The sequence below is a fragment of the Stigmatopora argus genome, chromosome 2 (genome assembly GCF_051989625.1).
Source record: "Stigmatopora argus isolate UIUO_Sarg chromosome 2, RoL_Sarg_1.0, whole genome shotgun sequence".
Lineage (NCBI taxonomy): Eukaryota > Metazoa > Chordata > Actinopteri > Syngnathiformes > Syngnathidae > Stigmatopora > Stigmatopora argus.
In genome coordinates, this window is record NC_135388.1 from 13,618,270 (window position 1) to 13,643,322 (window position 25,053).

The 25,053-nt window shown below is 39.7% G+C and overlaps 1 protein-coding gene and 1 long non-coding RNA gene across 3 annotated transcripts; both read right to left on the minus strand.

The window, feature by feature from the left end:
• Positions 1-814: 814 nt before the first annotated feature.
• Positions 815-23,575, minus strand: homer2 (homer scaffold protein 2). 2 transcript variants are annotated; one of them, XM_077595012.1, is made up of 10 exons: positions 23,487-23,575; positions 23,183-23,360; positions 15,766-15,922; positions 11,412-11,543; positions 11,056-11,148; positions 10,321-10,460; positions 9,060-9,216; positions 8,880-8,990; positions 7,470-7,550; positions 815-2,503 (listed from the first exon to the last, which is right to left on the minus strand). In XM_077595012.1, exons 2-10 carry the CDS (start codon positions 23,185-23,187, stop codon positions 2,315-2,317), a joined length of 1,065 nt encoding a protein of 354 aa, XP_077451138.1. In that variant the 5' UTR covers positions 23,188-23,360; positions 23,487-23,575; the 3' UTR covers positions 815-2,314. The 2 variants fall into 2 exon arrangements, with proteins under 2 accessions (XP_077451138.1, XP_077451139.1); XM_077595013.1 differs by lacking the exon at positions 815-2,503 and adding an exon at positions 6,524-7,394 and having other exon boundaries at positions 23,183-23,567.
• On the minus strand, positions 3,596-4,440 carry LOC144070642 (uncharacterized). Its single transcript, XR_013299419.1, has 3 exons — positions 4,392-4,440; positions 4,236-4,303; positions 3,596-4,147 (listed from the first exon to the last, which is right to left on the minus strand). It is a non-coding gene; the product is annotated as an uncharacterized LOC144070642 (long non-coding RNA).
• Positions 23,576-25,053: the final 1,478 nt, after the last annotated feature.

The following is a 25,053-nucleotide window of genomic DNA, read 5'->3' on the forward strand; positions in this document are numbered from 1 at the left end:
CGATTTAACGTCTATGGGAGTTTAAATATTCCAGTGGGTTGAAAGCCCGTGACTGTCGCACCCACACAATGACGAATGGGAGCACAGCAGCTGTCAATCTCACACGTCTCGATGATTGGACATGACTTGTTGGTGGTGGGCTGTTCGCCTGATTGTCAACAGAAGAACAACCCGTTACTATGGCAACGGGGAGTCCGGGTGGGTGTTTCACAGTGCCTTGTCATTTTCCTCAGGGGAAGACGTACTGATCGGCATCAAAGCCATTTGCACTGATGAGATTGGACGTCTGGGCACGTCAATGGCACGGAAACACCAGCACTCGAACCCCATCTAGTGTAGATGGCTTGGACGTCGATATCAAACGCAGCCAATAAGGTATTAGTTAAGTGAGGAATAAGATACAAGCTGCAGTCAATGAATACACTGACAGAATCTAGAATGGGAGATATTGCACTGTATATTTCTCATTTGTTTCTGTAAATAGGATGCAAAAAAAAAGTAATATTAAGTTGCCACGGCAACAGCCCTCCGATCTACCACTGCAGATATTCTATTGCAGGCATTTTCTTTAGTCGTGAAAAAGGTGAGTTAAGTGTCTTTTCGCTCTGCTTCATAACATTTATGGGAAATCCCTGCTGCAATGTCTTGTGTTTTGTGCGTGTGTGTGTGTGTGCGTTATGCTATATTAGGATTATGGCTATGTTAGTTCATAGCCATAATAATAAAATACCATAACACACACAATCACAGTGTTCTCATAGTTAATTTTCAGCAATCGGTGATATTGTAAAATAAAGTGAAGCCACAAATGCTATTGGTTCAAAACAAAAGATCATATTTTCACGTTTGGTTTTAGAGCGACAAGATCCAATTTCACGACAGAGATGCAAGTATACATAGTTGCTCTTTGTAAATATTTAAAAATAGATTGTTGTACAAAGCAGCTTTGAAAGACAGGTTTGGTATATTTCCTCTATTGGTTTCCATGTAGATTGACTTGTATTCGAGACACACAGGAGAGAGGCACACAAATAAATAATATCAGATAAAGTCCCTTCATAGTCTGGTTCACATCGTCCGCCCGTGTCAAAAATCACCACCACCACCAAGCAAAAAAAGGGGGAGGAAAATCCAAAGTGGAGTGGAAGGAAGCACATCAACCGCTTCGTAGGGGGGAAAAAAGGAACAAAACATGCCCAGCCAGTTAGTTTACGGTCTTCGGATCATTTTGGATGACTGAAAAAAAGCTATGGTTACACCCGTTGTACCATTTTTGGAAAAGCTCTACGAGAAGACTGAATGGGAAATGAAACTACTTTTTTCAGGGTTAACGTCTCTGTGGCATTGTACCGCGTGACATCCAACTCATTCGCTTGGCATTTTTGAGCTCGCAGTTCAAATGGATTGGGCGTCAATCACTGTTGGGAGCCAATGAGTTAGATTCGTGGCTTGAGAGGCATTGCACTGAAAGGAGACACTTCTTACAGAGTCAAACATTGGATGTGACACCCAAGTTTCATAAAAAAAAATGGCGAATAAACCCCCACATCTGAAACTTTCACTCAGAGGTTTGTTTCAAATTTGTTTGACCTATCAAACAAATGTTTAAATTTGTCTGCTTTTGAGAAGCTTTCACAATAATTTCAGCTATCCGCTGATAAATGCAATACCCTGGACAGCAAAACGGTGGCGCCAATTCTCCATATAGGACCAAAATTAGACTTCATTCATTTGGATGGATGGTTGCCACGTTCTGTTGAATGGCAAACTCATCTTGAACACATTCCCGCTCCGATTCCAAATATCTCTGCAGTTCGGGAAAGCTTTTCAAAAGCACAACGAATACTCATTATTTCCCATTTTTGACCACGTGTCTGCTTTCAACAAAATGGCTCCCAAATGTGTTGTGCCTTTGACCCGTTTCTCTTAGCTTGAATGGCGATACTTTTCACACGGGGCCGCTCGTCCTCACCGGAAGGGCCGAAAAGCCCCCCCAGAGGCACTTTGTGTCGCGACCATTATTCTTGCACGTGCGCGTCATGTCCGAGTTGCACACCTGAGGACAGCCTACGGATTGCGAGGAAGGGGCGTCATAACATCGATGATGACTTGAGTGACGATCAATGGCATTTACGTTGTAGCCCTTAACAATGAACCCACCACCAGCCCCTCCTGTCACAAATATAAGCTTCGAAGTATGACTCTTGATTGTGTTGCACACAAAAGGTGAAGTCACCTGACCCAGAGTACGTAAGTGCGGTGGGCGGACGACTCCCCCCAAGTAGTCAGTGCTTCCAAAAGGTGAAACTGGGAGCTAGTTCTCGGCTCCCAGCCTGGAGAGACCCCGTCGGAACTCGTGCAGCTCGTCTAGCTTGACGTCCAGGACGTCCATAAACTTCTTCAGCTCGCCCTTGATGTTGCCTTGCTTCTGGCGACTGTCGTCCACGTCCATGTGGAGGACATCGATCCTCCCTTCCAGCTCTCGGTTCTTCGTCTCAGCAGACTGGAAGGAAGAGTGAAGAAAAAAAGAGTGTTGGATCGGCACCAACGGAAATCCTTCCACAATCCACAGATACCATTGAAATCAGATTTTGATGTGAAATTGTATGCATTGTGGCAAAAAATGACAATTAACTTTGTTTTCACCAGAAAGAAAAGGTCATTACTGCAAAGTTGTGATATAATTTCTCATTTTTCCTTTTTAAATTACATGACAGTACAACTAAAAAGTACTTGTGACCCTTCATTATTTTGTCATATCAAAAACAATGGATGTATATAGTAAGGCTTTTTTCTTTAAAAAATCGACATAGTATAGTAAGGCTAAGAAAGTCGGAGAATAAATCTGACTTCTGATTCTTCTCCTAGTTATTGCTGTGGTCCAGTGGCAAAAATATTGATTCAGAACTTGAGGTGGGAATCAGGAGTGAGTTCAATTCCACTCTTTGCAATTCACAAATTGTTTATTGAGGTAATGAAAAGGATAAATATAACTTCCAATCACTTCATTTCAGAAGTCACTGTGGTCCAGTTGCAAAGACAAACGGTCAGAACTTCTGGTGGACTCAAGTTCAAATCACGGGTGAGTTCAATTCCACTCTTTGCAATTCTCAAATTGTTTATTGAGGTAATGAAAAGGATAGATATAACTTCCAATCACATCATTTCAGAAGTCACTGTGGTCCAGTGGCAAAGACAATGGGTCAGAACTTCAGGTGGACTCGAGTTCAATTCCACACTTTGCAATTCTCAAATTGTTTATTGAGGTAATGAAAAGGATAGATATAACTTCCAATCACATCATTTCAGAAGTCACTGTGGTCCAGTGGCAAAGACAATAGGTCACAACTTCGGGTGGACTCAAGTTCAAATCAGGAGTGAGTTCAATTCCACTCTTTGCAATTTTCAAATTGTTTATTGAGGTAATGAAAAGGATAAATATAACTTCCAATCACATCATTTCAAAAGCCACTGTGGTCCAGTGGCAAAGACAATGGGTCAGAACTTCTGGTGGACTCAAGTTCAAATCAGGAGTGAGTTCAATTCCACTCTTTGCAATTCTCAAATTGTTTATTGAGGTAATGAAAAGGATAGATATAACTTCCAATCACATCATTTCAGAAGTCGCTGTGGTCCAGTGGCAGAGACAATGGGTCAGAACTTCAGGTGGACTCAAGTTCAAATCAGGAATGAGTTCAATTCCACTCTTTGCAATTCTCAAATTGTTTATTTAGGTAATGAAAAGGATAAATATAACTTCCAATCATGTATAGGCGGGCCGCCTCGTGGTGTAGTGGGTAAGTCACCTGCCTGCGACGTGGGTGTCGAGGGTTCACGTCCCGGTGTCGCCAGTCAACGACTGTATGGTGTCGGCAGTCGGCCGAAGGCCGACTGTCGAACACCACCAGGAACCCCCCCTCCCAACTGTCTTCCGGTCAGCCGAAGGCTGACCGGAAATATTGTTTTGCTGAAAAAAATGACTAAGTCTTTATTTGAATGAAAAAATGATTACCCATTTACTGAACTACTAGTGTAGTGATCAGTCTAATGAGAGCGGGATTCGAACCCCATTTCCCACATGGCAGTCAAATCCACTAACTTGAGGTCTGTCTGACCCATTGTCTTTGCCACTGGACCACAGTGACTTCTGAAACGAAATGATTGGAAGTTATATTTATCATTTTCATCACCTCAATAAACAATTTGAGATTTGCAAAGAGTGGACTTGAACTCACTCCAGATTTGAACTTGTGTCCAACTTCAATTTCAACCCATTGTTCTTGCCACTGGACCACAGTGTCTTCTGAAATGATGTGATTGGAAGTTATATTTGTCCTTTTAATTACCTCAATAAACAATTTGAGAATTGCAAAGAGTGGAATCAAACTCACTTCTGATTTGAACTTGAGTCCACCTGAAGTTCTGACCCATTGTCTTTGCCACTGCACCACTGTAAAGTTGGAAGTTGTATTTATGCTTTTCATTACCTCAATAAACAATTTGAGAATTGCAACGAGTGGAAAAAAAGCCTTACTATACTATGTCGTTTTTTAAAAGGAAAAAAAGCCATACTATACTATGTCGTTTTTTAGGGAAAAAGCCTTCCTCTACTATGTCGTTTTTCAAGAAAAAAAGCCATGCTATACTATGTCGTTTTTTAGGGGGGAAAAGCCATACTATAATATGTCGTTTTTTAAGAAAAAAAGCCTTCCTCTACTATGTGGTTTTTCAAGAAAAAAAGCCATGCTATACTATGTCGTTTTTTAGGGGGGAAAAGCCATACTATACTATGTCGTTTTTTAAGAAAAAAAGCCTTACTATACTATGTCGTTTTTTAAGAAAAAAAGCCATACTATACTATGTTGTTTTTTAAAGGAAAAAAGCCATACTATACTATGTCGTTTTTTAGGGGGAAAAGCCATACTATACTATGTCGTTTTTTAGGGAAAAAGCCTTCCTCTATGTCGTTTTTCAAGAAAAAAAGCCTTACTATACATGGTCTTTTTTAAACAAAAAAGCCTTACTATACATGGTCATTTTTTAAGAAAAAAGCCTTACTATACATGGTCTTTTTTGTAAATAAAAAGCCTTACTATACTATGTCGTTTTTAAAGACAAAAAAGCCTTACTATACTGTGTCGTTTTTAAAGAAAATAAGCCTTACTATACTATGTCGTCTTTAAAGAAAATAAGCCTATACTATGTTGTTTTTTAAGAAAAAAGCCTTACTATACTATGTCGTTTTTTACGAAAAAAAAGCCTTACAATACTATGTCGTTTTTTTTAAGAAAAAAGCCTTACAATACTATGTCATTTTTTAAGAAAAAAAGCCTTACTATACTATGTCGTCTTTTAAGAAAAACGCTTTACTGTACATGGTCGTTTTTTTTAAATAAAAAAGCCTTACTATACATGGTCATTTTTTAATAAAAACCCTTAATATACATGGTCATTTTTAAAGAAAAAAGCCTGACTATATATACATAGTATTTATTTTTTAAACAAATAAAAGCTTTACTTTACATAGACCACTTTTTTTAAAAGAAAAAGCCTTACGATGTCCAGCCATTCAAGTCATTTTGCATGCCGGCTTTACGTTTGTACCAAATCTCGGGGTATTCTTTGCTCAGTTATGAAGCACGTCTAATAAGATGAATAAATATTTGACATTATCGTCGACAAGGAAAAAGAGTGTCGCCAAACTTTCGTCAAAACATATAGTATTTGTTTTTTGTTGTTTGATTTCAACCCACATGAAATGCCTAAAATTATTCCCCCCACAACATTATTTTTGTTTATTCAAATTTACCCAGGGATATTTCCAGTCTTGTAATATTCTTTTATTGTTTTGTAATCACGATGAATGAATTAAGGAAACCTGATTAAAGGCATATTTTAAATGGATAAAATATTTGCCCCTGTAGTAACATATTTGGTTCAGCCGTTCACTAATACCCATTTAAATCTATATAAAAATACATATTTTGTACTAATAGTATTGTGTCAATAAAACACTGGGAAAATGCTATTAATCAAGATTAATGAATAAAAAATGAGTTAAATAAACCTGATTAAATGCATATTTTAAGTGTATACAATATTTGCTCTTGTATATATTTAGTTCACCTGTCCATTAATATCCATTTAAATCTACATAGAATACATATTTTTACAAAAAGTATTGTGTGAATAAAATACAGTAATACTTTGACATACGAGGATTTGAGATACCATGTTTACCATGAGAGAAGAGACAAATTTTTGAGATACGAGCATACGAGACGCGAGAGGCTGCTTATGATGTCTTTCTCGCCACATCTTCCTCGTGTAAAAATTTCTACGAGCACTGGGCGGAGCGTGCATTTTTTTCCATGAGTGGTGTACGCGTGACGGAGCTGGCTCGCCGATACAAGAGGCGTTTTTCAACAATATGCACCATCCTGAAGCAGAAGGACGCTATTAAGGACATCAAGCCTTCCGAAGACTAACCATAATTTCCAATCTGTGCAGTAACATAACGAGATGGAGAGCCTTCTTTTAATATGGATAAAAGATAAACAGTTAGCGGCAGAAAGCATGAACGAGTCGATAATATCCAAAAAAAAGCCAGCAGAATTTACATGAATTATGTTACGAGCGTGTTGCCATTCAACAAGTGTCTCTTTCTCTTTACAAATAATATTGTGTGAATAAAACACTAAGAAAATGCTATTAATCAAGATTAATTGATGAAAACTAAAACCGCTCATGAATCAGGTTGATGTTTTAAGTTCTATAATTAGTATAAGGCATTTTTGTGAGGGCAAAGGTGACGTCCCAGACAGTCAGGCAACACTTTAATGCTAAAGATACCAACGAAGGGAGGAGTTTAAAATAGTAGTGCTAAATAGGGGCTGCACCCGCATGGCTGCGAGCTCCAGTTGGCTCTTGAAACTTTATCTGCCCTCGCAGTGTCACATTTAAGGAAAGGACAGGCACACCAGTGCAAACGCAGGCATTTTGCAAATGGCCGAGGAATTCCATTTTTAAATAAATCAGCTGTGCGCAAGTATTAGGGGATTAAAACGTTGTCATTTTAGAAGCCATCGGAGCGAAGGAGACAGCTCCAAGTCTTTGTTTTTGTTCATCCAGTTGGGGAACTCCAGGGCATGTCATTCTTGCTTTCATTGCGCTCGCCTGATCAGCCTGAGAGGCCGCCGCTGTGGCGATGGCGGCGGCTCATAGTGTCGCACGAGTTTATTTCCAACTTTGACTTTTGACGTGGCCACAGGTGCTCTGATGTCACACCTGGCTTGCGCACTCTTGCATTTCAGATTTCATGAACAAGCGCTTCTTTGTTTAAAAAAAAAAGTGACGGGAGGGGGTGGGCGGGGCTTGGTGTACCAACCACGCGGCTAAAAGCGAATGCAAATGCAACATTGCGCAAACCACGAATGCTTTTGTTTCACTGTCGAAATATTCATCTTTACCTGCAATTTGGATGTGACGCTCTCACATTCGGCCATCAGAATAGGGATGGTCTCCGCTTGCTTCCTTAAATTTTCCAGCTCCTACAATAGGGGAAAAAATGAGAGCCACTTTATATTTTTGAATCTGTGAAAAGTGTTATATAAATAAAATGTGCCAAGTGCTTAACCTTCAATATGGACTTACTGTAAGTGCTCATCTTTCCGTCCCATTGAGGGGACGAGATGCTAAAAAACGAATATTCTAGCGCTGTCAATAGCAACCGACAAATTGAAAAGTACCCAGTAAATATAAAGATTTCACTTCACGTACTTTCAATGTTGTAATTTTCCCTGAAACTGGTGTTCCATCGGCTCTCTATGACACACTTGATATAACAGATCAATAAAGATGATAATCTACCATTTGTAATCACCTGCAGCAGTTTGTGCGCACCACTTCGTGACCGGCTGGTGTGTGCGGGTGTTTCTAGGAGAAGTGAGTCACCGGGCCACCTGCTCGCTAACCATCATTTTAAGCGAGCGCACTCCCGTGGGTCAGTGTTGGCGCATTATGACTAGAAACAATGCCGCCTCTTCTCGGGCAATCGTCCTCCGATCATATTTAAAATGAGCTCTGAAATGTGTTATGAACTTAAAATTCTTGATGACAAATTGATTTCATTTAATTTTTCCTTCACTTCAAACTTATGAAACTCATTAGTTACAGTTCTCAAAACGGGTAAATTGGGATGCTACTAAGTCAAGGGAGCCCCTCATTTAACTGCTGTAGGGGAAAAAAAAGAAAATTCCCACTTCCTACGCTGGAGACAGAACCCGAATTCTAAAAGGTAAAAAAAGTCTAATTTAATGACAAAAAAAATTGTATATAGAAGTAAAATACATTCAAATAAAAAAAAACTGTATTTACCAATCATGCTGAGAGATGAATGGAGAGTTAGTGTTTTCCCTGGGGTTTTTTTGCAAGGGGTGTATTTAAAAACAGTCTAGAAAACAGCACTCAACGCATCAATATTGCAACCTGAAGCTTAGACACAAAACAATTCGTAAACACTGCATTCCTTATTTTTACGTGAACCGAAAGTTGTTTGGTTTTGCAGACTGACTGAAAACAAAACAGATCTTGGTGACGAGCAAGGCATTTTCGTGCGAAATTAACTTTTAACATTTTAACGCAGCATATTTTTATCGATATCAGTCAGCGTCTCTCCTTTCTTTGATCTTTTAATGAACGTTAAACTTTGTTTCCAGGTAGAGGATGTCGACTTCCTGAACATTAGAGATGACAAAGAGAGTGATTCTAAAAGTTGGACAGGACAAGAGTGAACTCCCAAGACGATCGTCACCATCTAATGACCTCCCGAGAGAGCGAGACGGTGCGTTGTCGTGACAGGAAATTTGATCCGTGCTCACCTGCTCTCTGTCGCTTAACTCGGCCTCCAGCTCCTGCACTCGTAGCCCCAGTTGGGCGTTTCGCTGCTTCTCCTGACTGGCCTCGTTACACTGAACCTCCAGCTCGGCGATCTAAATGCAGATCGGCGAGAATGACATCAGTTCACACGGAAGGAACCTGGTGACAGTTGTCGACATTACCTTCGCCCTGAGCATCTCACTCTCCTCCTGAGAGGCGCCGAGTTGTTTCTTCCAGCTCTCGACATTAGCCGAGGATTCCTGCAGCGCGTCAACCAGCCTGGCGTTATTCTCTCTTAACGTCTGCAGCTCAGTTTCCAAGTTCTTGGCGTTGCTGTTGCTGTCAGACGAAAATCAGAATCACTTTTTTGTATAATGGAGTCAAATTAAGCGTGCATTGTTTATTTTCCTCCATATTTTTAGGTGAAAAAATGACTCATTAGCCAACAATTTGTCCTTTCAAATCGACAGTTCGCCTAAATCGACTTTCGACAATATGAAATGAACTCTATTACTATTTTGCCAAATGCCATCTCCGATAATGGAGAAAATGTCTAAATACACACAAAAAAAGACTGTTTACGAGTGAAGCCATTTTCTAACATCAGTTATTTGATTCGTTAAAATAGAACCGATTGAAAAAATACCTGTCCAGCTTACAATCTTGGAAATATTGGCTTTTATTATTGTTTTCCCCTCGCTATTACACATCAGGGAACTGTAATTCAGTTGTTGTTTTTTTAATTGCTAAAAAAGGATTTTTTTCCGCTGGGGTGCACAAGATAATTGTGTTGTCTTTCCTTTTAAATGTTCAGAGAACATATAAGCCAGCCCACAATATAGCTGTATTGGCGGCAGAAAAAAACTTACTTTAGTTTATACGCTACAATGAACAAACTCATCAATTAATAAGCATCGACTTGGACTCATGATGTCAAAATGTGAACGGCCGCAGTATGACAGTGACTCAATCCAGGAAATGTATTGTTAAACTCATAATTGGGGATTTCAGTCTGATTCCGAAAATTCATTTGAAAGATGCAACATCCATCCCCGACTATTGGAATGAATTGCTTGCATAATAAAATGTCATGCGGAGGACTCCGTGTTGCCAGAGGTGATCTGATAATTGGCTGCATGTCTGATTTATTTTGTACGGCTAACCAAATTAACTAAAAGGAGCGAGCGTTCCATTTGACTCTAATGTTCCGGGGTCATCTGAATCCCATCTGGAACAACATCTGCTCCTTTCGTGTAATTATAATTTACTGCACTCGGCATTGGTATTACTGAAGCTAAATGGCTCGGTGGATCTTCCATCTCAATTTTCTCTCTTGTTAGAGTGAAATAATGACCACAATTTAAAATGTACAAACTCACTCATACTACAGTTCTTCCGAAAATACTTTAAAAGTGTCAATGAAGAACTCAAAGGAACCCTTACCTCTGTTCTACGACACTCTTGAGGACGTCATTCTCATTTTTCAGAAGGACGGTCTCTGGACCCACATGAAAGAACTTCTCATCATCGGTGCCATTGATGCTGGACGCCTGGTTGTCTGTTGGAGTGTCACGTCCAGACTCCTGCAGAGGGGCATGGTTGCTTTTATATTCCAGGCCCTTTAACAAGACTGAACTATCTGACCTGTGGTCTTGTCACGCTTGATAACCCCTCAAAAACACTGCGCAACAGTGAAATTGGACACTGTGTTGGCAAAAATGCTGTTAAAAAATGGTGCCATTTCAGATACCACTGCCCTACATCCAGCGCTGGCGCTGGTGATGCCTTGAATTTTAAAGACCACCTGTAGAGTTGATCGTAATATTTCAAAGGCCACACAATACGGAGTATGATTTCACCTGTAAAATTGTAAACCTGACCATCGATTTTTGGAATTTAGATGACTCCACGCATCATTGGCACTGAAGGATTTAGACATTTTTTCACTAAACTGGGATTAACAAGTGATGCTTGTTTGCCGTAGTGTGCTAACAGGAATCATGATTTTGTCTAAATGGTGTTCGAATTCCATTTGCTGTTATTTACACTGAGAATAGGAAGTAATGAATACTGTTTCAACAAATGTAATACTGAATGAAATGTTTATGTAGAGGCTTAAAGTCTTTATAGCTCATAGTATCATCTTTTGTGACAAAAAAATTGTGACATTTTGGTTACCTGGGAGTGATTACTCAGCAGCTCCACCTTCTCCTGAGATTTGTCTCTGGCTGTTTTGGCTGCCTCTTTGACTTCTTGGAACTTCTCGGCAAACTGAGTGAGTTGGAATAAGTTTCATATTAGAATGAACATCCCACCGGTTTATCTAGTTGTCAAACAAAGCTGTGAGTATGCCTAAAACCTTCTCAAATGCGGCAAATCCACCCACCGTTTGCCGTGCCACCCTCCTATTTATTGCCAGTATATTAATGGTTTTGAGGCGCTGTTATGATGTTACACTTTGGGCATAATTATTGAAGCATCAATACCCTGCCTACGCACTCCTTCAGCAGATAAAATGACAGAAGGTCTATTACCTTGGCAAGCTGCTGCTCGGAGCTGAAGCCCAATCCAAAAACGGTGTTGGCTCGACTGTCCGCCCATTGGCCAAACTTCTGCGAAGTCTTGGTGAACATCATGTTGGGGGTGATTGTACTGTTGATGATAACCTAGAGGGAAAATAAGACAGAGTTCATGAAGGTGCAAAGCTATCATGATTCAGAGCCATTGACGGCGATCGAGATCAAATTTCTGGAACGTCTATCGCTGTCAACGGAACTCAAAAAGGGAAATTTATACAAATTATCCCATCAACTAAGGTACACTAAAGATACTGAATTACTGGCCAGTTCTTGTTTCATAGCAACCTGACTCCACACACAGCATTTGAGAATTCAAATGACAGACAGATGTGTCCTTTTCAACACCCCCGAAATGTCCCTGCACCTTTTTCTATGGCTCCAAATAGAAAGAAAAACCTAGAGAGAAAAGCCTCTAGACTTTTGTTGTCAGAAAGGATTCGGGCTACATTTTTCGAGGTTGGTCTAATTTTAAAAATAAAGAAGACCCCAATTTCTCAAAGGAGAAACGGCACTTTGGAGAATCCTGAACAACACTTCATCTTAGGCAGCTGGGTGAATTTGGAGCCGTTTGTCACATTTGTTTGAAGATGTGCGCAAGATATGAAAATTTAATGTTGATCGTGGAAATCTGGGCTGCTGCAAACTATAGCGATTTTTAGAAGGGGGCATGAGTAGAAGTTCATAAAATACTAAACCTGCTTTAACCTGTTCTACGGGCTTGTAACTGGAAATAAATTACATTATATGAACTAAACCAAAAAAAAACTACAACAAAATCATTGTTTTTCACTTCACTGTTAAAGAAATTTCAAACAGCAAAAAAAATGGCTTTCCTAACTGAGATTACTATTATGTGTGTAAATGAGAATAATTTTCTCTGGTTTTACAAAACCGTAGAAATAAGTGGTCCTTCCCCTTTCTCTAGACCAGAGGTCTCTCGAGCCGCATGTGGCTCTTTGCTTCTTATCATATTTTGTATATACGGTGTGTGGCTTTTTGCCTTGTTTCATGTTTCTCTTATAACACACTCAAATTCGCCAGCGCCCCTTAAAAACAAGTAATAAATTATATTTAAAGATATAATTTGGCAGATTGGATTTTGTTGATGTTGCTTCTGACACAAGGTGTGGCTCTTTGACTCACACAGTTTAAAATCTTTGCTCTTTGCGTATAACTTGTTTGCCACCCTGCTTTAGACACTGTTTGAATTATTCCGAAAAATAGGTTTGCATTGAATTTTCCCAAACCAATACTACATTTGCATCATCATAACATCCATTAAGGATGCTGTAGGTGGTATGAATGTGCTCGCAAGACTGTAATCAAGCGAGTAGGCAAGTGAGAGAGTGTGACAGAGGGAGGGGGAGTGGAGTGACACAGGCAGCTGCGGGGGTGGACAGGCAGGCAGCCCTGTATCAAGTGCAACAGGAAGTGCAAATTAAAGTGCGGCTAACCACTAACCTGAGGGCCCTTTCTAATTGTGCACGAAGCTGCTCCAGTTGGCCCTATGGAGCTAATTTCCTCGTCACGTTACGTATGTTCTGAGTCTTTAGCATAGGCGGCGTCAGATTACGTCATATCGTATATTAGACCCTTGTCAAGTGGAAAACACCACACAATCTTGTCGTAGTTGAGGGAGGAATGCAGATTGATTGGAGAGTGTCATATGATCAAACTGGGTTATAGGTTCATCAGGATAGTGGTGGAAAAACCAGGTTAAGGATGAGGACCCTTTTGTGTTATATAGATGACTGTTGTTGCTGAAAGCTGTCATTATTTCATTAATGTCAGTACAAAGAGAAAACAGTCATTTGATAGGGTCAATCAGGGAGAGAAGGAAGCAGAGGTGCTGGCGATGCACTTCGACTTGCTTCATCATCATGGGGGAGCCGCCCGGTTCTCCCAGTGAACCGATATAAGCTGACAGTTTGACAGGGTTTGCGCATACAGCAGCAAAAACGGTTGCGCAGAAAGAGTTCCTTCACAAAGAGCGCGCAAATGAAAGATCATGTATTAAAAAAATTAGTATGATTATTTTTTTCCCTGAATGAAGCTTGAGAGAATGACTGGGACCGAACGCAAGTGACTTCCGCTGAGCTGAACAGAAACGATGATGTGTTGTGTTTAATTGTTTACTTTTTTTCCCCCTCTTGAATTCGAATTTGGAAGTAATCCAGCGGAAGCTGTGGGAGTTGTAAAAACTGAAACTTCTAAAGGAACAGACTGGGAACCAAAGCATCAACGGGTGTAAAAATGAAGTGTGAGCAAGTGATTTGCCAAGTAGGTTACTGTGCGCTATTTCACTATCAAAAGATCACGTCTGTGCCACAAATCGCAGAGAATCTTAAATCAAGAGAAATTTAAAATTTTGCTTTGTTCTTGAATTATTCTAGCCTATCATCAAATGGCTGGCAATCAGAAATTTTGGTTGGTCCAATGTTGTAAAAAGTGGTGCAACCGACTTTTAGAAACAACTCTCCCAGCATGCATGTTGCCTCTTTTATTTTGAAGTCCAAGATCCATTACACCAATCTTGTTCAATTGTTAGCTGGCATATTTGAAAACGCCTTGCTGCGGGAAAGCCCGTTTATAAGTGTTTACAAAATGGTTGGATGAACTCGTGGGATGATGGCTTGCTTCACGAGAAACAAAGGCAGACTGAGTCACCAGCACATCCATTTCAGGAGACCGATGGCCAAGTCAGTTTTGTTGTTGTTGTTTTTGTTTTCAGTACATTATTTTGACCTAAAGTAAACTAAGCGCAAACCCAAAATCATACAAACACTAGCAGTTAGGAAAGAAGAGCTTTTATATACTATTTCATTTCTTACAATCTCATGAAAATTAATGAAATTAAGGAAGACTTGTAGATTCCTGTGGAAAAGTCCTGAGAAAAAAGCTTTTACCCCCAACGTTCATGACGTGGCAGAAATTATGAAGCGTGAGTGGGAGAGCAAAGAAGAGTTCTGACCTTAGGGAAGCACTGAAGAGAACACATTCAAATACAAATGGATGCAGTCAGAAATGAAAAACAGCCCTCGGCACTTTTCTGTACACAAATGAAGATATATTTTTTATTTTTTTTAACAAAGGATCTTGCAAAAATAAAAATAAGCCAGTGTAGTCCAAGAGTCGCCAGTTATCTGCTGTCAGTACAGCGTGATGACATAACCTGATGAGTGTTGGCGCGCTGGCTTTAAGCAGTGGGAGTCACTTGACTACACAAAGCTTTGCAGAAATACACCAATACCTCATATTCATGTCTCCCAAGCGATTTTAACCTAAAATGCTTAGAAAATCCGCTCAACACATTACACCAAGAGCGTCTTTTTGATGATTTATAATCCGCAGCGTGCAAAATATTTGACACATTTCGTCCAAAATCTCTCATTCCAACAGCAAACCCAGCAGACTTAGTACCCAAAGAGCGGTGCAAAATCCAAACAACAGCCTACTTACTGCGCCGCTACAATTACTCACAAGCAATCAAAGGGTTGAAAATGATCGCATGACAATATCTGTGCCTTTTCACAAGGAGAGGAGGCTCTTATCGCCATGGAAACATAATCCACACACTTACACCAAGCTGAAGAATGGTGGTAGTGTGAATATAAATATTTACACAGTTTAAATGGGTTCTAATATGACACGCAATGCCAATATTGACAGTCTGTCATCAATCACAGGTACGCATTTGTAAATTAGAATGACAATATACGATGTCAGTTAAGGAGCTATTTGATATGATGTTTAATATTAATAAGCTAGAGTTTTAACTTGTGTGAGAGAAAGTTTCTTCAGTGCTAGTCTAGGATGGATAAATAGGTCACATTCGTCAGCCAGCGATGCAAATGGAAATCTGTACATTAAATTGTATGTAAAACTTTAACGGTTTGAATGACCCAGATATTCAGACATTTAATATAATAATTCTAATAATACCATGAAAAAAATATATAATAATGTTGTCGGTAATCTGACAGGCACTAAACAAATGTCAATACTATTGCAGTCCATTAATTTAGAAAATGTATATTTCTTTTCTCAGAGAAGCCCAATAAGGCACTACCTTAATTTTGGAAATGAAATCACATGATTTGCTTGGGCAACGTCACAAGAGATCACTGAAAATTAAGGTTAGCATTGAAGCATTGATGACGCTGGTTGGGTTGGATGGGATAAGGCTCTATACGTACTGACATTTCTCAAATAGTTATCAAATTGAAAGCCTTGGCATATTTATCAATATCAAACAAGTCTTCTGACACCAGTTTGGTGCAATTCCATACAGTGTGGAGAGCGCTCCTACCTTGGATCCATCCACGCTGATGATGCGATAGCTGTTGCGTGTGCTGTCATAAAAATAGGAGACTGTGACAGCCTGCTTGCTGGCTGGGACCCAGTTCTTCTTAGTTGTTGGGTCAATTTGGAAGACATGGGCCCTAGTGGTGTAGATTGGCTGCTCCCTAGTTTACAAAAAAAAAAGGAGAGGAACAGTTTTGAGATTTATGTGAGCAATAACTACTTCAAATACAGTATGTGGTCATCCAGATGTTTCCTAATAACTCATTCACTGCCATAGATGGAAGAATATTGGTAGAATGACAGCCAATGACTTTAAAAAAATAGTTTTACTGATTTACACAAAGCTTGCAGGCGATGAAGCTATCATTCCTGAAAGACAGAGTGAGGCCAGTGATAATGGAACACTAACAAAAATCCTCATGACGACAAAAAGCTATTAACACAATATGAAACATTCTGATGTGACAGCATGTGTAACATAGCGAGATTTTGAAAGCCTAATGGCATTTCCCCAATTGTTGGAACAGCATGACGCATTCAATTTAACCGGATTGACATCAAGAAAGAGGAGTCTAAAAAAGGAATACATGAAACGAGAGCACTTTGTTCACGTCACTCCAACAAATATGCAGTCTCTACCTGACACCGAATCATCTCAATCCCCAACCTGTACAATAATCAAATGCTGGCTACTAGGCTGTCATAATTCCCTTTCCCCACCTCGGAAAAAGTGAGAAAAGGCAGAGAAATTTGCATACATCCTTGCAGAGGAGCATAACATGGTGTGAGGATCTGTGGGATGCATGAGGCAGTTTGGGGGCACCGAGGACTACGACTAGATGCAATATCATTGCTAGCAGGGTTATATAACGTCTTGATTTGAGCAGTGCATTCCTCCAATTCCAACACTGTTTGTTAGAGATTTCTTGTCAACACTGAACATCACAAGTGATTTTGAAAATGACCAAATTAACCAATGATATTTATTTTATCATTGCTATTCAGTAGTGTTCTGCCTCCCCACCTCCAGTGTGTTGGAAGACTACACCCTAGACTGGTCTCCAGTCAGCCGTAGGGTACACAGAGAGATAAGCGACCATTCAAACTGCTACTAGCAGGAATCAAGCCCGCATCGAAGTCAGGCAAGTGAACCACTACACCATCAGGTGGCTGGGATGTAAGCATATATTTCTAAAAGGAGAGTTTTGAGTCCTGCAGCTGAAGCATAAAATTAAAAGGAAATGATTTAAGCATTCCTGCTGGTTCAGAAAATGATGTCAGACAGGGAAAGACGAAAATGTATAGTTATTAAATATTTCACTTCTATCGAGATGATGGTTCTTACAAAAATCAAATCTTAATGAAAGGACAGTGGCTAATCTTACGCCTCGTGTGGTTTAAAAGAACAAATGCCACACTACAGATCAGTGCTGCTGGCGCACATGCATATGCTGACCTTTGCGGTGGCAATGTCAGCGTCCAGCTCCCCCTGATAGGGAAGGAGAAGTAAAAGGTCACTGCCAAACACATGGGTGCAGTCACATAACTAGTTCTAGTGATCTACATTTCGGAGATGAAAACAATTATTCTGATTAATTTCACTGGCTAACAGTGAGATATGCCTGTCATTGTAAAGAGGGGGAATTTCAATCCTATCATTCATATTCTGTGCCACTTTATCCTCATCAATTCATTTTCTGAGCCATTAACCTTCATAAGGGTCGCCAGAAACTATCACAGCGGACCATTGGCAGGAGGCGTGGTACACTGACGGAAATTTGGACAAAAATTGGTTTGTGTAGAGATGTAGACTAATCGACCCGTCAACTGCATTGAGAGCATGACCCCGAGTGACCGCTAATCACGCACACAGAATCACTGGTGCATTTTTGTTTGAAGGGCAGGAAATCCTCCATGAAATTTACGCAAATGATGACCTTGCGTTACTGAGCAGTAGAGAAGAGTTGTCAGTGCCTTCTGTGGTAAATAAAATATCCACTACCTCGGTTAAAGACTGAAAAAGTAGCAATACTATAGATACCAACTACTACATCTAGATCTGGTCCACAGATGTCAGTGTATGCATGAGTGCACCTGCTCACCGGCATTTCTGCACAGATGCATGCAAAACCAACAGAAAAATCTTTGTCACGTTTGTCCGACTAAAATGACACACGAAGTATATTTACTGTATGGTAATTCACGTTCTTCATCCAGCCGACTGTCATAAAATCACCCTCTTCATCTGATCTCTTCAATAATTGATAGGTTGGTGTGTGTACTCAAGGGAAGATATTTCCGGTACACTCGTTCCACCCCTTAAATCCATTGGTGACAGTTAGAAACTAAAGCAGAGGTGTCAAACTAATTTTAATCCCGAGACACGTAGTTTTATTCGGAGCAAACTTATTTAACATACCTGCTGGTCAATAAATCATTGAGAGACAATACATTTTGTCCAAATCATTTTTGGGCAAATACTCATGTCATTTTTTTTTTATTCAATTACAATTTTTAAAAAAGGGAGAACAGAAAATATTTCGTTTTATGTGTTCATTAATTCCTTTTCTGCTTATACGCACAAGGTTCACGGGGGTGCTGGAGCATATCCCAGCCAACCATGAGCACCAGGTGGGGACACCCTGAATCAGTGGCCAGCCAATCGCAGGACACAAGGAGACGTACAACCATACATGCTCATACTCCTACCTAGGGGCAATTTAGAGTGTCCAACCAGCCTACTCGGCATGCTTTTGGGTTTGGGAGGAAACCAGAGTACCCGGAGGAAACCCCCATAAGCCCAGGGAGAACATGAAAACTCCACAAAGAGAGGACGGACCTGGGATCAAATCCTCGACCCCAGAACTGTGAGGCCTACGTGCTTACCACTCGTCCTTTAATTGTAGTGATTGAGATCAAATCCATTTTAACTCAGTGGAGTGGTCGTGAATGCTAGCTGGATTATGACCTGCATTCCTCCAAAACAGTTAAAACAGTTTTGTAATCTGACAGAAAATGCACAAGTATGTTCCTGAAATTGCTCATCTCAGCATCACTGGGTGTTGCTTTTCATATAAGAGTAGCACATGATTGAAATTCTTGGTTTGGGTAAACACATTGTCAACACCTGCGATTTATACAAATATGCAAAACACGTTATTCAAGAGATGTTATTCGTGAGAAGTGATGAATTAACTGTTCCATGCTCATGGGCAAGAACCTCTGCCAAAAATGTGTGAATCAGCCTGTATGCTTCATTTAGGAGACAAAATCTTTCACGTCACTTAAATCCTCCAAACACTGAAAACTGCTGTTCACGGAAAGGAGGAGTTTTGAGAGTGCTGCTTTTTTAAAGAGCCTTGTTCACATTCTACTGAACCACCTGATGAGTGAGACCTACATCATTCATCCTTGCAAGAAAAAGAAAGAAAAACAATCGCAAACCATGGTGAGGTGTGCCTTTTGTTTCTCTCCATACAGCCTTGTGTCCCTTTCAAGCAACTCCAATACATTGAATTATTATGGAATGATTTACTAAACGCACATTTGCTAAGAGAAAAGGCCCAGAGAAACATTTTGTAGATCAGAAACACTAGGATTTTTATTAAACCTAACTGAGGATTCTGCTCTGTGCTGGGGAGTTGTAAATATCAAGAGGTACTTTTATGACCCCGTTAATTCACAAAGTAGGTATTCTGTTGGCTCTTGTCCAAGTGGCATGAATTCCAGTTTGGAGAAGGGAAAACGAAAAATGGGTGTGTGTTTTGTATGCAAGGGCAGTTTTCACCGACGCCTCGAGTTTTGTCACACTGATTGGGTGAAATTGTATTAACTCAATTAGTTCTTGGAGGGATTAGTCTCGGAGTTCACTTTATTTTTCTACCACACACTTAATATTTTCAATGCCAGTCCAACAATAATTGCAAAAACACAACTTTTTCAGAATGTCGGCTTGTCTAGACAATTTGAAGAGAAATACCAAACGCTCTAAGTATGAGAACTATAGACACCGCACACTTCAACTGAGTCTGAAAAGCTGTAAATAGTTGAAAATGTGTTAATATCCAGACTGGAAATTATTTAGTTCATGGACTTAAGAAAAAGTGATATGAAAAAAAAAACACTGACAATCAACCCAAGTTGCGCGTCTGCCTTACATTGATTTATAATTTCAAATGTCAACAGAAAAATAGCTTAATACCACAGTTCGCTTCTTCAATTTAAAAAAAATGTCTTTCTCTACTTTTTAAGTAGAAACAAGCATTCCATTCAGCACCAGTCCTGCTCATATTCTACTAAAGAACAGAAAAAAATGAAACTATTTTGAAGGTTAATGAGAGTGGATGCTCTTTTTTTGTAGGTTCTGCATTCATACCCTCATATAACTGAATGTTATGCAGATCTTGAAGCTCTGTCATAATGGTCAAAACGCATTGGACGAATCATAAACTCAGGTGGTCAATCAGCCAAGAATCTAGTCACAATTCTAACCATCAAGCACAGTGGTCCTACCGCCAACTGACAGAGGCAATGGGTCACAGAGCCCAACTTAATCTTCAATCTGTAAGGAAGAGGACATGAGAAGTCTCCAGTGAGGCACAGCATGGCAGCAGATGGCCTCCCATCCCTCAACCATCTGGTAAAGAGACTTCCAGTCAGCCTGTCTTCTTGCATTTACCAATGTTCCTTCAATACCAAGCGCCTTTATCCACTTTCCTTCTACGCCTTCTGCTCTAACAGACAAAGAAGGCAATCTGAGATTAGGTTTATAGTCTACTCTCGTGGCAAGGCAGCGAGAGACCCACTGCCACGTCACATGTGGACCGAATCAATGAGTGTTAAGCCTTTCGATGTCAGGCTCTGGCCACCCTGGAGATTATCATGTAGTGTTCCTATGCTATTGCTGCTCCGAGGAGGACTTACTTTAAATAGCAATATATGCGGATTGTGTAGCTGTCAATGTCGCTGCGTAAGAAAGGAATAGGTACCGGTTATTCCAGAATATTTGCACAAGGCAATAAAAGTTGATAAATACATTCAGCATGACTTAGACATCCCTAAATTGTGCGTGAATCGCTCCGTCTGTCTTAACTCACTCACAGTAGGATAATAATGGAATTTTATTGGATTATAAATTGCTTACTGAAATCAATAGTTACGCGTCAAGGTTAGGAGGGCAGTGAAAGTTCACGGGGCGAATGTGATTTATTGTTAATCTATAACTACATTTAGTAAGAAAGATGCCAGAGCCAAAGGGCCAAAAGCCAGGCAGACAATAATGAAAGAAAATTTAAAAAATGACAGCTAACACACTGAACCATTACGAAAATGAATGAGGCTCATTCTAAAGTTGGATTTACGCAATAGTTTCCACTATCAAGATACACCAGTTTTAGGTATCAGTCAGACAGACATTTTCTTGCCTGCGGATATTGGCAAAAATTAACTTGTTTTTTTAGTCCTTTATTGCAATTCAGTGTTAGTTTAAGAAGTTTCAAGCAAAGCGTCATCATCTTTTACCTTAAGTCAGTATGGGGGGCTGCTTTATCACTCTCTGAAGCGTCCAACTGAATGGAGTTTTTGTATACCGAGTTGCAAAACATCCCTCCGGATAGACTTTCTCCATTCATGCCTGAATGCCTAATCTAATGCAAAGTGCTTTTCTTAGCAATAATAGTGGGGGATCCTTTTGATGTGTAGTTTGTGAAAATAGTTCCTTTTTGAAAAAGATCAATTACACTACTCATTGAACAATATGACGGTCATAAAATTGGCGTTAATGGGACTCGGGGGTAAAAAAAAAACCTCTTGTCAGGAGACAATTTGGCAGCGCAAATCCAAATGGAAAGAAACAATACATTTATGAAACTATAAAAACCTTCGTGTGCCAATCATTGCACTGTCGTTTCCAAGAATGGAAAGATGAATCTGGCCTGGCCAGACGTATTGAGGTGTCAAGTCTAACTACTTGATGGCAGTGAGTAAAAGCAGGCAAGCGCCACGTCACAGTGTTGGAGACATAAGCTGCGGCCGGCACTAAGCTGCAGGTCCACTCAGGCCACTTTCAGGAAAACAACACTGACAAGATTTGAAAGGATTTGGGTGGGTATGCAGACCTCTTAAGAAGGAGTCGGGGCGGTGGGACTCGCTTTTTAAAACAATAGTGTGATCTGGGAAAACAGGTAGCGCAGCATTCACTTACCGTGACGGGAGCCATATTTTACTGTAACTGTCCATTTGACTGTCATGCACTATGGAAAGTGTATTTTTAGTCCACATAAGAAATAACAACATAATAATAACATAGTATTCCATGATGTTAACACAGAGAGCGTCACGATATTAGGTACACTTCTCAGTATGACACCAGTACAAAGTACAACCACAACAATTGTTACAGTAAATCAGTGGAAACTCAGATCGAACACGTTCCGGGCGGCCGGTTGATTTTTGATTTGTATGGATTTACAATTGATTTTTCCAATAAAAAATAACTGCTTTGGAATAAAACTGTCAGGCTTAATCAAACACTCAACAATGGCTTAGTGAACGGTTTTGTAGATCAGATCTAAAGTATAGAAAGTAACCACAATTGAAAGAGGACTACATATACAAAATCAATGCACAACAATAAACACTAGAGTTAAACCATACTTTTCTGTAGTCACCTCACAAAATAAAACAAAGAAAAAGTAAAATATTTTCTTCTGTCAGAAGGTGTTTCAGTTTTATGAAAGGTATTGCAAAATATGCTCAGGTCTGACATATGACATAATCTTATGCCAAAGGACAGTCCTGCGTGCACTGTATTTCCTATTAAACTACCGTAAGCACACCATTAGTTTTCAGTGCATACAGCAAAGCCACAACTGTTCCTAGTATTGGTAAAATATCCCTTGGAGGACACGATCATTCTATTCATTAGTGACCCACTTGTTCTACTGGTGGCCTAATTTGAGGTACGAGTCCGGAAAAAAAAACATGATATATTGTATATTGATGTATATATCTTATACATCTGTATGGAATACAGTGTATGATTTTCCAGAAATTTAATGGATTGGGATACAGAAAGTGCCTGATACTGGGATAAAGCTACTACAAAAGCACATTTTGGACAAAAAATGGCCGTAATCTACAGCAAATTTACATAATTGGAAAAAAATAACTAAATGGCTGCCATTGACGGCGCACGACGTCCAATCCATTTTGACAGGGAAATCTGACAGCAAATCAATTCCACCGCCGTCAATGACATTGAATGATTAACATTCAAAGCCAGTCCTCCCGTATAAATAAATTGGACGCCTATCGTTGTGAATGGCAGGCAATGGGTTAAAGTTGAGGTATTTTTACGGGAATCCAAAATGAGACAGCAGGTGCCTCATATTATAAAGTCGGAATAGTATAGTTGTACTCACCCCATTGCTACTCGGAGATAATTGAATCAAAGTCCACAATCTAGAGTTAAATGCTGTCGCTCCAAGTAGAAAATCAAAGAACGCTGGTTTCGTTCGTAAGGGTTTCGTTGGGTCTTTCGTAAGGGTTTGGTTAGGTTTCGCTCAGCTCTGCTCTTGTCAAGCAAGTTTTTGCCTGCGGCTGCTCGATCGCGACGGCGAGATTTGCAAAGAAAACCAACAAGCAAAGTGAATTAAAGCGTCCTGCCTCGCCGTCCTCTTTCATGCAAGTGGTCGCTCAAGTCGTCGAGTTAATGTTGGAGGTTACCTGCCTGCCTGACATGCTTTCCTCCTCCCACAGTGAGTGGGATCGAGTTCCACGCGTCAAAAGAAGCCACTGCAGCAGCGACACGAAGTGGCTCGCACCTGCTCAAGCGCCCTTTTTAATTATTTATTATTTTTTTGAAGATTATATTTTATAATTTATCTCAAAATAAAGTATTCTGACAAAGTTTGGTGTGTATATCACTGCCATGTGGCCCTTTTCATCCTTCTGCTGTAAATTACAATGAGTTTGTCACTGTAGAAGATATTCTCGGTCTGTTGTTTTAATGGTTGAATTTCACATTTAAAAAAATTAAAAAACCCAAAAAGATTTCAATTTATATCGTAATAGGTTTGTACTTCGTCAAGCAATTATTTTCCATTTTCAACGCGATAAATACTTACATGGGGTTTAAGTATCGCCACCAAATTAACGAACTATTATATATAAATATAAAATTCTGCAGTGAATACACGTACCACCCATGGACATTAATCACCACGTGTGTTTCGTTACTTTTATTATTTTTTTAATTTTATTCTTCTCCCAAAGGGCAGGCTATCGCTGTCAATCAAGGAAAAGCCCTTTCTTCCGGAACTGTTGGTGTACTTTTGTTGTTTCTAGGGGGAAATTTTTCAACGTAGTACCGTTGTTGTTTTCTTAGTTGTTTCCAGGGGAACATTTCCATCGTAGTACACCTTTACATTTCTGGACTCAACTTTGCACCGAAAAATCTATTGTGTGTTTTCATATGGACAGGTTTGTTTCCAAAATGACCCATTTATGTATTACTACTGCTTTTATATTTACATTTCTGACTGAGTCGAAGTGGCATCTCGTCGTGTCTCGTTTTAATGTATACGGGTTCCTGAGGTTTATTGATTTATTCACAGTACTTGGACGATTTGAGACACTCCATATTCACAAATACTATAGGCTTTGCTTTACTACGTACGTTGTTGACATTCTAAAATCTTAGTGCACAGATGTCAACTCTTGCAGTTTTGCCTCATTGCAGGGTTCTATTGGATTATGAAATTTCAGAATGTCATCTTGATCAAAAGGCATTGAATTTCAACTGATAAGTCTTAATTTGCTTCAATTTTATATCGCGCTGCGTTGCATGAAGATGTGATTAAAATATAGCAATGAAGGTTAGTTTACTGATAGGAATCCTATTATTGATCACTGGGATGGAAATGTGCAAAGTCATTGGAATTTCTTAAATCTCACCTCGATTTAGTCATAAATCCCCGCATGATATTCATCGAAATACGAGTAATCAAACAGGGTCTGCAAAAAAAAAAAATCCGTTTATTTTATTTTTCAACTGATTCTCCATCACTTCATTTTTTTAGATTATCAAACTGTAAATTGCTCTTCCCTGGTTGCATGGTTAGGAGTTAGGGTTTACCTCATGTTAACCATAATCTTGTTCTTTCCAGAATGAGCGAAACTACAGAAAAACAACCAAATTACGAGGAAATGTTCGCGCATAGATTTTCATCAGAGGACCAAGAGTACCAAGAGTATGTGAACAGACCAGCCGATCCTCCTCCAATTGTAGAGG